Here is a 14,147-nt window from a genome sequence, read left to right as displayed (position 1 = left end):
AGTTCTGGAATGGAGTTTCATTCTCGTTTGAACTTTGACTAAAGGATTCAAAATTCATTTTTGATACCCATCAAAGCTATCTGCAGTACCTATATCTCAGAGCAAAGTGATCGAAACGACCACACCTACAAAATGGATATTGACAAAATGTTCAAGCTCCCTTCTTTACCCGCTTCGGCAGGTCAGAAGCGGAAGATGCCTGATGCGCCTACTCCTGGTGAGTTGTACCCTTCATATGGAGTATGAATTATAACAGTCTGGGTGGCTGACTCGTGTTGTACTTTTGATTTATTCAGAGATGCTGAAGAAGTACAAAGCGACTGAGACTGAAGCTCAACCTCAACCTCAAGCTCTTCCAACCAATGGTAAGGGAAAAGGCAGGGCAGCCACGGTTGAAGAAGAAGATGTTGAGGATCAGTACAATGCAGGCGAGCTTACCGCTCCCCAGATTCCCAAGATACATAAGCTGACAGCGCCTTGATCTCATAGCTGATAGAGATGTGTACGAGGGGGATGAAGATGATGAAGGGCGATTTTTCGGTGGAGGATTAAACAATGAACAGCAGGTATGTCTATCTTTAGCTACCAGCACCTCAATCCTGTTAAATTAGCTGATCCATGATGGATGAGCGCAGCAAATCTTGGATATATTCGATAAAGCAGGAGATGAAGAAGATGGACCGACACTTGATTTACCAGCTTTGAGGAGACAGTTGGGTAAATTCGAGAGAATCGTCAACAAGAATGCTGAGATGAGAGGGAAATACCCTGATGACCCTTCTAAGTGAGTATACAATTCCTTATATATGCAATTTCTACTACTGGTAATCGAGCAGCCTGCACGAGGACAATGGCAGGGTAGGATACTAATATAATCTTGATCACATAGATTCATCGAATCGGAATCCGACCTTGATGGCGCCCTCAAACAATTCCTTCCCCTCACTCAGAATCCACCTCTATTCTTTCCCGAACTAGTCAAATCCGGCGTCATAGCATTATTGACCAACTTGCTCTCCCACGAAAATACAGATATAGCCATAGATGTCATAGAAGTAGTGAGGGAATTGACGGATGAGGATGTGGGTGCGGAAGTAGATGATTTGGAAGAAGAGGATGAAGTCGAAAGTGGGAAAGCTTATAAGACGAGGTTGGCAATGGGTGAACTCATTGATGAGCTGGTATGTCTACTTCACTACTAGCTTCAGCATTACCATTTGCTGCGAGAGTAAAGCTGATTCTACTTATATCGTTCAGTTGAACAACTCCCTACTCGATTTATTGGTTGCCAACTTATCTCGTCTGGACGAAGAGGAAGAAACGGATTCTCAAGGTGTCTTTCAGATCTTGGGAGTGTTCGAGAACCTCTTATCGTTCATGCCACCTTTATCAGAACAGATCGTCAATGAGACCAACCTCTTACCATGGCTATTGAAAAGGATACAGAAAAAAGAGTATGACTCGAATAAACAGTACGCAAGTGAGATATTGGCTATATTGTTACAGGATAATAGAGATATCATATTGAAAGTTGGAGAATTGGATGGGATGGATATTCTCTTACAAGGTTTATCTGTAAGCTGTCATTTCCTTCCTATGGCGAAACACTGGAAAAAATAGAGCTTACTCCCTATTTCACTTTGTCTCAGCAATACCGTAAGAAAGATCCGGGAGATAGCGAAGAAGTCGAATATATGGAAAACCTCTTTGATGTCTTGTGTTCGATATTAAGTCAACCGGAGATGAAAAAAGCTTTTGTAGATAATGAAGGTGTTGAATTAATGGTTTTGATGATGCAGTGGGTCTACCAATCTATCCCACATGACCGATGATATACAAAAGCTGATAATACAACTTGGTATAGAGAGAAACTCCTGGCCAAAACTCGAGCTATCAAAGTGTTGAATTACGCTCTTCAGACTGAAGATGGGTCGATAGGATGTGAAAAGTTCGTGCAGGCATTAGGGTTGAAAACTTTCTTCTCGGCATTTATGGGCAAGGCGAGTCACTGTACCAGCTACCTTTTCTACATATAATTCGCTGATCTTTCTCGTGTTCTGATAGGGCGAAGGAAAGAAGAAGAAACTCAACGCGACCTCTTCATTCGAAGATGAGGAGCATCTTTTGGGTATACTCGTATCGCTATTCACCAATCTCGCGTCGGATACCCCAGAAAGGATAAGGTTAATAGCGAAGTTTGTGGAAAATGGATATGAGAAGGTGGATAGGTTGTTGGAAATGAGGGAAGTCGCGGAGAGTAAATTGAAAGCTGTCGAGAAGGATATCAACATGGAGAAACGGGTGAGTGATCCTAAATTATCACATGAACAATCGTCCATTGCAGACTGGGTAGATTGCTAATGATATCTATCGGGGAGATAGGTGATGCAAGCGAATAAAGAGGAAATAACAGATGTAGAAGAAACCGAATGGTATTTGAGAAGAATCGATTCTGGTTTATCTTCTTTGCAGAATGCGGATTACATTTTAGCTTGGGTTTGTATGGAAGATGATGGGGTGAGTATTGCCGTTTGACTGTTTGATCACTGCTTTGCTGACACCCATCCTTCAATCTGTTAGGCAATGACCCACGCTAGATTATTATTGTCGCGAAAAGATCAATCATTCAAGAATATTGTAGGGGTGTTAACAGGTAAGTCCTGTTTAATCAATATGGGACAATTGAACTGATCCGGATTTCATCCGCATCCGCAGAATTCAAAGACAATATCGGTGATGAAGAAGAAGAAGAGGGAGACACTCAACCGAATTTACAGAAAATGATCTTGGAACAGTTAATAGCATTCTTGGAAGGATTGAAGTAGAGAAACAGTAACTCATGCACAACTGTTGACGCAATGCCGTTGAGTCTCGCGCTTATGTCCCGAATTGCCGTATGCGATTGCAAGCGAGGTGAATGATAAGGATGTTCAGAATCATGCAAGCAATGGCAGAGCTTCAAAGATCGTCATGGATCCTTCCCATATTACACTCAGCTCAGAACGCAGATAGGATATCCCGGCATAGCTATAGTGCTCCACCAATACGATGGCGAACGGGATATGTCCGGAATATGCGATTGGCGCTCAACCTTTCTTCCCTTTCGTCTCTCCCCGCTCTGGCTCGCTATCATCTTTCAGGCCTCGGCATGCATGACCAAGCTCCGCACCTTCTTCCTTCTCAGCCTTCGTATGCATCTATTTGATAGGTTACTTCACCGCAAACACGGACATTGTGATGTTTGCTTCGGCCCATGAGTTCCGACGCTTATCTGCATTTGTTCAATGTGTGGTGGTTACTTGCGACCCCAAGCCTATACCATTTTCTAAGCCCGAATGGGCCAAGCCCACAATTCCGAAGCTCTAAACTTCTCACTCGTAAATTTCTAGAGTTCTAGACTCCGACCGTTGAGCACGGGATTTGTGCATAAGCTCTTATCGCAATTCGTACCGTATGGCTAAGCGCCAACCAATCAGAACTCAAACATGATACAACGCTCTCAGAGCCCCTCGTTGTTCCGTCCCTGATCCCCGCGTTGTTCCAAGTCAGATTTGCCTGTTTACCTAATCGCTAATCTCGCTCTACCCAACAGTTCATGAGTTCTTCGGGCAAACTGTGGATAACTCGCTTGCAACTGGCCATGCCAGTTTACAAATGTTCATTTTCTATGCGATGGTCGGATGCCGGAAGCACCCCGGACTATTTTTTACCTTGATGATGATCTTCCCATGTTTTGAAAGGTTGGAAAGGTGGATCCGTGCGTTTAGCGAGTTTAGTTGAACCGACCATTTCCATCGAAGTTGTTCATGATATGGTTTTACTCGTTATGAATCACATGGAAATCTTCATCTCTATCTCTCACTTGTCCAATGATCGTTATTGCTGTACTCCACTGCTAGAATACACACAGCTCATTAGTTTAGGCTAAAGTCATCGTCATCGTCATCCGGTATACCGGTCAAGCCCATCATTATCAGGTTCGGGTAGAAGATCAAGTTGACGTTCGCTTAGTGTTTCCAAACGAAAGGAAACCAATAAAACATCCTTTGGCATCTTTCATCCACCGCACCAACACCCATCACGCACAGTCTTGGTCTGTCCACATAACCGTCTCTCCCTCAATATCGACCTAGAAAAAGATACTTGTCTACTCTGTATACATATCGTATACCTGGTGTTATCGACGAAGAAAACATCGACTTGCTCGATCATCTCCAACTTTTTTGGTTGAACGATAGATAAGCACAAGAACGAAGAGTAGAATCGAATAAGCAGTGCACCAAGCTGAGTCACTGGATCAGAATCACGCGGATCAATACGCTCCACAAGGTATCTTCAACATACTACACCATATCATCATACCATCCTTTGTTCACTCTCTCTCTCTCGCCCTATAGGATATCCGGACAAAGTAGAATATAACGTAGAACAAGGATCGACTCGGAACATCTTATAACTTTTGTCAAGTTGAAATAAGATCATTGGAACTGGAACATTGGATGAGATCGATCGTAACCATCATTCGGAACCAATAGGCGAACAACCAATTTTCAAATCATCTGGATAACCTAGAACGACCTACCATCAACATCCCTCAACCATATATAACATTCTCATACGACCAAATTTCTTAGCTATAAGCCCACATCAACAATGTCATCTTCATTAGCCTTACCACCTCTTAAACCTCTCAACGGAATGACCATAAATACACCATCGCCTACGGCCGGTCCATCGATTACCAAACGCAAATCACCCACGCCCCCTCCACCCGCGGAGGAAGAAGAGGACGAGGAGAATGAGAGTGAAGATGAGAAGAAGAAAGGATCAGGAGCTGGTGCAGGAGGAAAGAAAAAGAAGGATCAGAAAGAGAAGGGGAGCGAATATAAATATACGAGTGAGATCAGTCAGATGGTGAGTACGATCCAACGAGTAAACGAGCGGCGAGAGGGGTGGAGGGAGGGGATAGGGGTGTGTGGGTTGTCCGTAATAGTGCGGAAGGGAGTGGAAAGGGTCGATCGTGAGAGGAGAAGTGATCATGGAATATAGATGAACGATAGATATCAGCAAAGGGGAACAAGGGGATGGGCGATATCGTCAGTTGTTTGCTAAATTGTTATAATTGCCATTAGATGTTCGTGTTTGGTGAAGTCCAGGATCCGTTGCCAGAGACAGTCAGATTGGTGGAAGATATAGTCAGAGGACAGATAATAGAGATTGTGGGTTTACATTCACTTGCTTCGTTCTACCATACCCTGTCTCGGTCCCCTTTACCTTGCCACTGCCTCCCATCCTCTAAGATCTCTCCTCGATGAATTCCCATGAAACGCAAGCTCACCCGGTGCATCTCTTAGGTCACTCGAGCCCGTCTTCTTACCCACCTCCGCTCATCCCGTTTCCTCTCCGCCGAAGACCTCATATTCCTCATCCGAGACGACCGAGGGAAGGTGAACAGGCTGAGGACGTATCTCTCATGGAAAGATGTAAGAAAACGAGCGAAAGAGGACGAAGAGAGAGGTGGAGATGTAGAGTTGGAAGTGGAAGGCGCAGATGGTCAGTCCATCAGGAATATCCTGATATTGCGGGCTAATTCTGATACTCTTTATCAGACAAAGCGGCTGCAAAAGGTCGAAAAACAATGATGAAACTCCCCTGGGAATTGCTCACTCCATTCTCCGATTATCTCCGTACCCTCCCAAGCAAGCAGAACAGGGACGATGATGAGGAAGAGGACGAAGACGAGATACAGGCTCACCAAGATAGTATGCAACGTCTTAGGGTGAGCTGGATGCATGTAGTAGATGGAATTCCAGCTGACTCAGTCGATATTGAACACCATAGGACGCTGACGAGATAACAAAGAAGATGACAAAGGATGAGTATGTACATTATTCGGATTGTCGTCAAGCGAGCTTCACGTATAGGAAAGGTGAGTTCAAAATCTCCCCTCGTTACCTTGACCTCATCTTTGCCTCCATCCCCCCCTCTTCTCACTGTAGCCATAGCTGATAGCATTCATCTACCAGCGCGACGATTCCGAGAATTCGTCAACTTCTCAGCCTACCTCGACGTCAAACCCAATGACGATATCATCGACATCCTCGGTTTCCTTTCCTTCGAGATGGTTAGATCATTATGTGTTACCGCATTGGAATTGAGAGAAAGTCTGGAATTGACCAAACCTCAATCGGAGAGGAACACCTCGCCTGTCAAGAGGAAATCGACCAACGAAACTTCACCTAGTAACAGTAAGAAGTTGAAACTGGACGATGGTAGTGAAAATAAGAAGACTACATCCAATCAACCTATATCGTTATTCGCTCCTCCCCCTTCGGCACGACAGCCTCTCCTCCCTGGGCATATACTCGAGGCGTTCGCTCAGATACAAAGGACAGAGGCGGCCAGTAGAGTAGGTGGGATGAGGAATTTCAAGAGTGGGTTGGGTAAAGGTAGATTGGCTTTGGTATAGATGCCGGCGACGAGCAGCTGTGCATCGAGATAGAGGCATAGTCAGAGGTGATACAGATAGGCACCGGGCAAAGAGAATATAACTTCCTGCTTATGTGGATAAGAGGTTTCGTCTTTGTTTTTGATTCTTTGATTTTTGGTCTTTCTTTTCCTTTGGTTCAGTCTAGTTGTAAATTTATATACAATTCAACGTTGTGAATATTCGGTATAGAATACGTTGTTCTCTTTGGAAATCATACAAGATGCATATCAAGATAATAAGAGTGAATGACAACGAGCAGATACCATGCACAACAATCAATATAGGTCAATCATACTCCATATATCTCCCGGCAAGCTAGTCAGTCGATCTCAGGGGATAACTTGAGATCGCTCTGTATATAATTCCAGATCTCCATAATGAGGTTGGTGATAAGAAGTCGAGGGATTGAGAAAGGGAAAAGAGAAAAGATTGAGGAGAAAACGGTTGAATCATCCCTATATTCAAATCATCTCGGAAGGATTTTACGCCCTTGCTTTCCACCGACCAAAGCATACATCCAACGTAAGGAAGGGTGAAACTCAAAGTCACCCGCTTACTGCACTGGCCGCATGTGACGGTCCTGTCGTTTTCGTATGCGTTATTATCAGAGGACAGCTCACAGAAGTCTGCACCGAAGAATGTAAGCAGTTCATTCTTGAGTAAACAGACTGGCTCTTTCATCGAATGAAAACCTTTTTTCTTCGAAGAGAAGTCGGTACCCATCTATACTATGCAAGCAGATTCATACATCACCCGTGACTTGTGCTAACTCGAGCTGCAGATTCGAGAACCGGATTCATGCAATTCTATGGTGTTGATGCACTATTGATAACAAGTTGCCGTGTATACCATTCTTCTCATCCGGATAGAGAACATCCCGCTATAGCTCCCAGGAGCGCTTCAACAACTGCCAAGTGGCGAACGCAATACTGGTAAATCCAACATCCGTTAGCTCACATTTGAGGGTTTCGTAAATCGTTAAACAAGTAAATCGATAACGCCTTTCTCCTCCTATTCATTCCATTTACCCCGACAACCCCCTATTACTCGACCTCTCCTTTCTACTTCTTCTATTCACCTCTCGTTGCCGTCTCTGTCTTCTCCTCTTCCCTTGCCTCTCATTTCCATAGCACCCGATGCATCGTGTTTCCCAACCTTGCGCCCCCATCTCACCCTATGTCCCATCCCCTTTCCGTCCTTATCGCCTGCGTCTCTCGCTGTCCGCCTCGACGTCCTTCGCATACTCTCTGCCTGTTCTTCCCCCGTAGTTGCCCTTCGCGCCTTAGCCTTTCCTGCCGTCCTAATCTCTCCTTCTCCCTCTACTCCTCACTCCTTCTCCTACTCATCTCAAGTCAGAACAGTAAGAAGACTCACCTGGTCATAGGTATAACCTTTATGTACCCGATACTGAGCCCTACGAAGAACCCTCTCCAACCCTTCGCCTGATATATGTTCTGTATAGCTTGTTTTGGGTTGATCCCTCCATTACCTAACGTACCACCAACTTGCATCCTCCTCCTAATCACTTCAAAAGGATAACTAGCAGTTTGACTGACCGCTCCTGCTATAGCTCCACAACTAAGATCTCGCATTGTTGGTCTATCTCTAAGGTAGGGTACATACTCCGGAGCGTGCTTTTTGAGTGTACCATAGGTGAGGAATGAAACACCAGCGTAAGGGATCATACCCAGTATAGTTATCGAGAAACCGCGATAGAAGGGGTATAGGGGTATAGATCGGATGAAAGGTGATATATTGTTTTTACGCGAGTGAACAACATCGTTCTCGTGATATATCGATTTGACAGCTTGTAAGAGTGAGGTCCGCTCGGATAGTTTGGTTTGGTATGCTAGACGAACACGGATGAGTTCGAGAGGGTATGTACAAAGTACGGAGGCGACACCTGTAGTCGGAGTCAAGGTTAGCGAGAGAACGGCGGCGAGGGGTGCTGGACTTACCGGAGGTGGCTCCTGCTACAAAGAATCGCCAGGGTGATCTTTGTTCAGGTGTGGGTATCAGTATCTAGGAGTGATGATATCATCAGCACTGATGAGGAAAGGTCTTTGAAGGAGTATAAAGACATACCCTCTCCATCCAATCGTACAACATGTATTTTATCCCAGCATATGGAAATATCCTCATCAACGTGGCTGAATGACCTTGAAATAAACCCCGTATCCCTGACGTCCGGTAGATCATACCAGTAGCATGTATCAGACCGAGAGGAGTACCTAGAGATATCATATCAGCTTGGGTCTCATAGTGCTATGGAGGGATACTGACCTGCATACTTCCGAAAATCCGCATTACTGGTTTGAAACAGTATCTTCACCCTATCCAACGGGGCTATAGCTGTTTTTGCCTAGATATATAGAGCTATCAGCGAGCGTGAAAGTGATCATATTGATTTAGTACTTACCACACACCCAGCTATTCCTCCAGCCACTCCGCTGGTCAATACTATTCAGCATGGAGATTACGTCAGTACCCCTTCCCTCACACGATCAGCAATACAAGAGGAACATACCATAATCCCAAGAGGTCTTATCTGATTTCGCCCTTGCTCTACTCCTCTTCCATAGCTCCGAGGTCGTCCAACGCTCACTCTCTCTTGCAGGTGGCCAACCGGAATCTTCGAGTGGTGAGGGGGCGAAGTAATCGGAGGAGGCTCGTTCTTTCCCTTTTCGATTGACGGTAATAACATACGGATACGTAGGTTGAGAAGGACCAGGCTGAGGGAGAGGAGCGATCATCTCCTCTACGATTCTGGGAGGTATATGAAGATGTTATGGGTATACTACAAGATTATGGTAATTGGCGAGATGGGATTTGTTGAATTGATGTTTTGCCCAGTTTCAGTTTCAGGTGTTTTTTCCATGATCGGATACGTTGACATCAAAATTGCCGGGCTGGATTGGAGGCGGAGATTGGCTGGATGTCCGCGATCACCATGTTGACGTTTCAAGTTGCCAAGTCAAGCTGATTGCATTGCATTGCAACAAGTCAAGGTCAACATCATCACTGAGCACAAGGACTGAGACTTGCTTCATCTCGTACACTTGAATAAGACCGCTGTATCCCTCAGTAGCCTGTAGCCCATCGGCGAACTGATAACTGCTTGCGTCCCGCTTCTTTACCTTTCACACAGTCATGCCTTCCGGTTGAACCCACAAACAGGCATGTCTCGTCCCTCACCCTCTTCCTCTTACCCTCTGCAGACTCTCTCCCAGCGCTCCTCATTCTCCGGTCCATCAATGACTGCTCAGTCGAACGGTAACTCTGACTCTACCAGTCGGAGTAGACTGGGACCAGGTCACGGCAAGGGAAAGAAGAAGCGAGTGAGCGATGCGGATGAGGAAGAAGCGCTGTTGGGGTATAATGGGATGGATGAAATAGAGGAGCAGAACGAGGTGAGCTAATCAAGTATCTTCGTCTTTGATGGTGTCTAGCTGACTGCTGTGTAGCTACCGAGATCGGACTTCCCACCGTTAGCAGGAAAAAGCAAGAATGGCTCGAGGACGATACCCCTGCAGAACAGTGAGCTAACTCGTTCTCTTCGGAATCATATTTGAGCTTATCGATGTCCTATTGATGTCTAGCTTCATCGAAATCACCTTTTCCGCCGAATGTAGTACGGAATCAGAAATATAGCATAATAACGTTCCTTCCGCTGGTATTTTATGAGCAGTTCAAGTTCTTCTTCAACTTTTACTTTCTGGTTGTAGCTTTATCGCAGTTCATACCCGCTCTGAAGATTGGTAAGCAACTCCCCCCTTGATTTACTCACTCAAAGACAGTTTCAGAACTCGGTACTGATCCCTCTCCTCTAGGCTACATCGTCACATACGTTGCACCCCTCGCTTTCGTCCTAGCAGTCACAATGGGTAAAGAAGCATATGATGACTATCAGCGGTACCTACGTGATCGAGAAGCCAACTCCACCAGATACCTCGTCTTACTCCCTCAACCACCTTCACCCATCCCACACCATGCTCACTTAGTAGGCGAGGACCAACCTATATTACCATCTTTACCCAGACCTCAAACTCGGTCCACTCCAGCTTCATCAATCAAAGTAGGCGATATGGTTTTACTAGAGAAGAACCAGCGGATACCTGCCGATATGGTATTGTTAACTACGAGTGAAGAGGAAGGTACATGTTTTATCCGAACGGATCAGCTAGACGGAGAGACAGATTGGAAACTGAAAGTGGCTGTAGGGGAAACGCAGAAAATGGGTGAAAAGACCGTTGGTTCAGCTGAAGGAAGTTTATACGGTGAGCTGTCATCGTTGCATCTGTGGGATCTAGCTCATTCAATGTCGATGTACAATAGCCGATCCACCTATCAAAGATATCCATACCTTTTATGGTATTCTCACTTTACGTTCACTTAGTCCGGGGCCACAAGAAGATCAATCTATACCCCTATCGGTCGAAAATGTCTTATGGGCAAATACAGTATTAGCAGCTGGATCAGCCGTTGGACTGGTGGTGTATACGGGTAAAGAGACTAGAGCGGTGCTGAATACGAGTGAACCGGAGACAAAAATGGGTACTTTGGAAAAAGAGGTCAACAAGATGGCCAAGGTGAGTTACCGTCTCCCTTGGTATATCAATGGAAGGCTGACAGCCGGAATATGCATGGCGTAGATCCTGTGTACTGTCACATTCGCACTTTCCGTCTTCCTGGTAGCTCTGAATGGATTCAGAGGTCAATGGTACATCTATGTCTTCAGGTTTTTGATCTTGTTTTCATCAATTATCCCCATCAGGTGAGCCGTTTTGCCATCGATAGATTTGAATGATGGCTAATGTGTTGATAGTCTACGAGTCAACCTAGACATGGGAAAAACCGTTTACGCGCATCAGATACATACTGATCCGGAAATACCAGAGACTATCGTTAGGACGTCAACATTACCCGAAGAATTGGGAAGGGTGGAATATCTTCTGAGTGATAAGACTGGTACTTTGACTAGAAATGGTAAGCTACCACCCACAAGGTATATAATCAAGCCCGCTTATCATTTGGATACTAGAAATGGAACTGAAGAAACTACATATGGGTACACTTGTCTTCGGATGGGATTCGATGGACGAAGTTGCACATCTAGTCGCTCAAGCGCTGAATGAACAGGAGGGTGCAAGTGAGTATGAAGGGTACTCAAGGTAAAATGTATGCTACTGACAACTTCCCCTAGTCGAACGCAGGAAAAGCTCGATGACCACCGCTCCTGGACGTGGTCGAAGAGATATGTCATCTCGAGTAAGAGATGCGGTATTGGCTCTGGCTACATGTCACAACGTATGTTCCCATATCCTCACTTGACTCTTCGTTCTCGATGCTGATTGTGATTTAGGTTACTCCCGTCACCAATGATGACGGTTCGATCACCTACCAAGCCTCATCTCCCGACGAAGTAGCCATCGTCCAATGGGTCGAGTCCGTCGGAGTACGACTGGTTCACCGAGATCGAACTTCGATGATCCTTCGATCTACTAGTGGCTCGGAATACACATACGACATACTGTACATATTCCCATTCACCTCCGAATCCAAGAGAATGGGCATAATAGTCCGCGAGAGATCAAGTGGTAATATCACGTTTGTCCAGAAAGGAGCGGATACAATTATGGCTAAACTCGTTCAGAAGAATGACTGGTTAGAAGAAGAATGTGGCAATATGGCTAGAGAGGGTTTAAGAACATTGGTACTTGGAAGAAAGAAATTGTCCGAAGGGACTTTCATGGAATTTGACAAGAGGTATCGATCCGCTCAGTTAGTCGCAGGTGAAGAAAGGCAAATCCAAACCAATAAAGTCGTTTCGGATTTGTTGGAGAATGAATTAGAGCTCCTTGCGTTAACGGGAGTAGAAGATAAATTACAAGAAGATGTTAAATCTACGTTGGAACTTTTGAGAAATGCTGGATTGAAAATCTGGATGTTGACTGGAGATAAGATTGAGACGGCAACGAATATTGCGGTTTCTAGCAAATTGGTTGGGAGAGGGCAGTATATCCATCAGGTCGCAAAGTGTGAGTGAATTTACTTGGATATCCCTTGAATGAATATATGCTCTTTGTTTTGAGGGATATTTCCAATCGTTTTGACTATGGGAGTAATCCGGATTCGGATGACTGACAGTTGCTATCTACACGCGATTTAGTAAAATCGTCGGACCAAGTGAGAGATATGTTGGATTTCCTTAGTGCGAAGCTAGATGCTTGTTTGGTGATCGATGGGGAGTCATTACAGGTAAGTCATTCCGCTTTTACCGAACTTGTAATACCCCAGATCGCATCCTTCTCACTGTACAACCTTGTTCCCTGACGTGTTGGCGTTATACAAATAGCTCTGCCTGGACCGCTTCCGACCCGAGTTCATACACCTGGCAACCCAGCTTCCAGCCGTTGTAGCCTGTCGATGCTCTCCAACCCAAAAAGCAGACGTTGCAAGGTTGATAAGAGAATTTACAAAGAAGACGGTATGCTGTATTGGAGATGGTGGGAATGACGTTAGCATGATTCAAGCTGCTGATGTTGGTGAGTTTATTCCGAGTATTCATATCAGCTATCGGAACATGGGACAATGAGAGACTCTCAGCTAATTTGTTCGGATCGGCTAGGCGTCGGTATAGTAGGGAAAGAAGGGAAACAAGCTTCCTTATCTGCCGATTTCTCCATCAACCAATTTTCCTACCTTACCAAATTACTGCTATGGCACGGACGAAACTCGTACAAGCGATCAGCGAAATTGAGTCAATTCGTTATTCATAGAGGGTTGATAATAGCTGTTATTCAAGCTGTGTTTAGCAGTATCTTCTTCTTTGCTCGTAAGTTGAGTTTTCTTCTCCTCCACCCATTGTGTGATACATGTATCTGACCGAGGTATACTTCTAGCTATTGCATTGTACCAAGGTTGGCTTCAAGTTGGATATGCCACGCTGTATACTATGGCACCGGTTTTCTCGTTAGTGTTGGATAAAGACGTGAATGAAGATTTGGCTCTTCTCTACCCAGAGCTGTACAAAGAGCTCACAAAGGTACGTCGCCATCTGAGCTGAAATAGGCATATCGTTAGAGGAAGAGGCTGACTGATGTTTCCACGATTGTAGGGTCGATCGTTATCGTACAAAACCTTCTTCACATGGTTGTTGATCTCGGTATATCAAGGAGGAATCATCATGCTTTTATCGTTACTTCTGTTCGAATCAGAATTCCTGCATATAGTGGCTATATCTTTCTCTGCTCTGGTGATTAACGAATTGATCATGGTGGCCTTAGAAGTGACTACATGGCATAGTTATATGATTTTAAGTGAATTGGGAACGGCGATGATCTATTTTGGAAGTATGGCTGTTTTACCTGCTTATTTCGGTGAGTCGGGTTTATCCCATCGTTGATTTACAGAACCAAAACAATTAGATCGTTGACCTGGGGCAGAATTCGTGCTGATGCTTGTAATGCGGCTTACATAGATCTCTCATTCGTCCTGTCCAGGCAATTCGTATACAAAGTGATCATCATTGTTGCCGTTTCTTCTTTCCCTCTGTACGTTATCAAAGCTATACATAGGAGGTTCAACCCGGCTGCATATGCCAAAGTTGCTGGGATATAGATTCATAGATGACTGTAATGCATGTGCATGCTTATTC

General features: G+C 44.9%; 4 protein-coding genes across 4 annotated transcripts; 3 read left to right on the top strand and 1 right to left on the bottom strand.

Annotated features, from left to right (window-relative positions):
- Positions 1 to 132: 132 nt before the first annotated feature.
- Positions 133 to 2,825, top strand: L199_002762 (uncharacterized protein; the record flags this gene model as incomplete). Its single annotated transcript, XM_064888501.1, has 12 exons — positions 133 to 217; positions 297 to 428; positions 490 to 566; positions 636 to 784; positions 890 to 1,181; positions 1,258 to 1,575; positions 1,650 to 1,798; positions 1,865 to 2,000; positions 2,065 to 2,301; positions 2,383 to 2,517; positions 2,581 to 2,653; positions 2,716 to 2,825. The coding sequence occupies 12 exons, from the start codon at positions 133 to 135 to the stop codon at positions 2,823 to 2,825; spliced, it is 1,893 nt and encodes a 630-aa protein (XP_064744573.1).
- A 1,828-nt stretch (positions 2,826 to 4,653) lies between these two features.
- L199_002761 (uncharacterized protein) lies at positions 4,654 to 6,469 on the top strand (the record flags this gene model as incomplete). The annotated part of the gene is made up of 6 exons (XM_064888500.1): positions 4,654 to 4,914; positions 5,133 to 5,219; positions 5,355 to 5,553; positions 5,610 to 5,779; positions 5,842 to 5,929; positions 6,027 to 6,469. The coding sequence occupies 6 exons, from the start codon at positions 4,654 to 4,656 to the stop codon at positions 6,467 to 6,469; spliced, it is 1,248 nt and encodes a 415-aa protein (XP_064744572.1).
- A 901-nt stretch (positions 6,470 to 7,370) lies between these two features.
- Positions 7,371 to 9,243, bottom strand: L199_002760 (uncharacterized protein; the record flags this gene model as incomplete). The annotated part of the gene is made up of 7 exons (XM_064888499.1): positions 7,371 to 7,419; positions 7,865 to 8,393; positions 8,449 to 8,512; positions 8,576 to 8,721; positions 8,774 to 8,852; positions 8,910 to 8,950; positions 9,018 to 9,243. The coding sequence occupies 7 exons, from the start codon at positions 9,241 to 9,243 to the stop codon at positions 7,371 to 7,373; spliced, it is 1,134 nt and encodes a 377-aa protein (XP_064744571.1).
- Positions 9,244 to 9,669: 426 nt separating this feature from the next.
- Positions 9,670 to 14,110, top strand: L199_002759 (uncharacterized protein; the record flags this gene model as incomplete). The annotated part of the gene is made up of 16 exons (XM_064888498.1): positions 9,670 to 9,900; positions 9,955 to 10,027; positions 10,090 to 10,248; positions 10,321 to 10,767; positions 10,826 to 11,079; positions 11,143 to 11,264; positions 11,316 to 11,476; positions 11,532 to 11,639; positions 11,694 to 11,797; positions 11,853 to 12,528; positions 12,660 to 12,748; positions 12,846 to 13,035; positions 13,119 to 13,325; positions 13,393 to 13,535; positions 13,608 to 13,869; positions 13,971 to 14,110. 16 exons carry the CDS (start codon positions 9,670 to 9,672, stop codon positions 14,108 to 14,110), a joined length of 3,366 nt encoding a protein of 1,121 aa, XP_064744570.1.
- Positions 14,111 to 14,147: the final 37 nt, after the last annotated feature.

The sequence above is a fragment of the Kwoniella botswanensis genome, chromosome 1 (genome assembly GCF_036426115.1).
Source record: "Kwoniella botswanensis chromosome 1, complete sequence".
In the NCBI taxonomy this organism is placed as follows: Eukaryota; Fungi; Basidiomycota; class Tremellomycetes; order Tremellales; family Cryptococcaceae; genus Kwoniella; species Kwoniella botswanensis.
The sequence above is the reverse complement of the archived record's forward strand: the minus strand, read 5'-3'. Positions and strand labels throughout refer to the sequence as shown.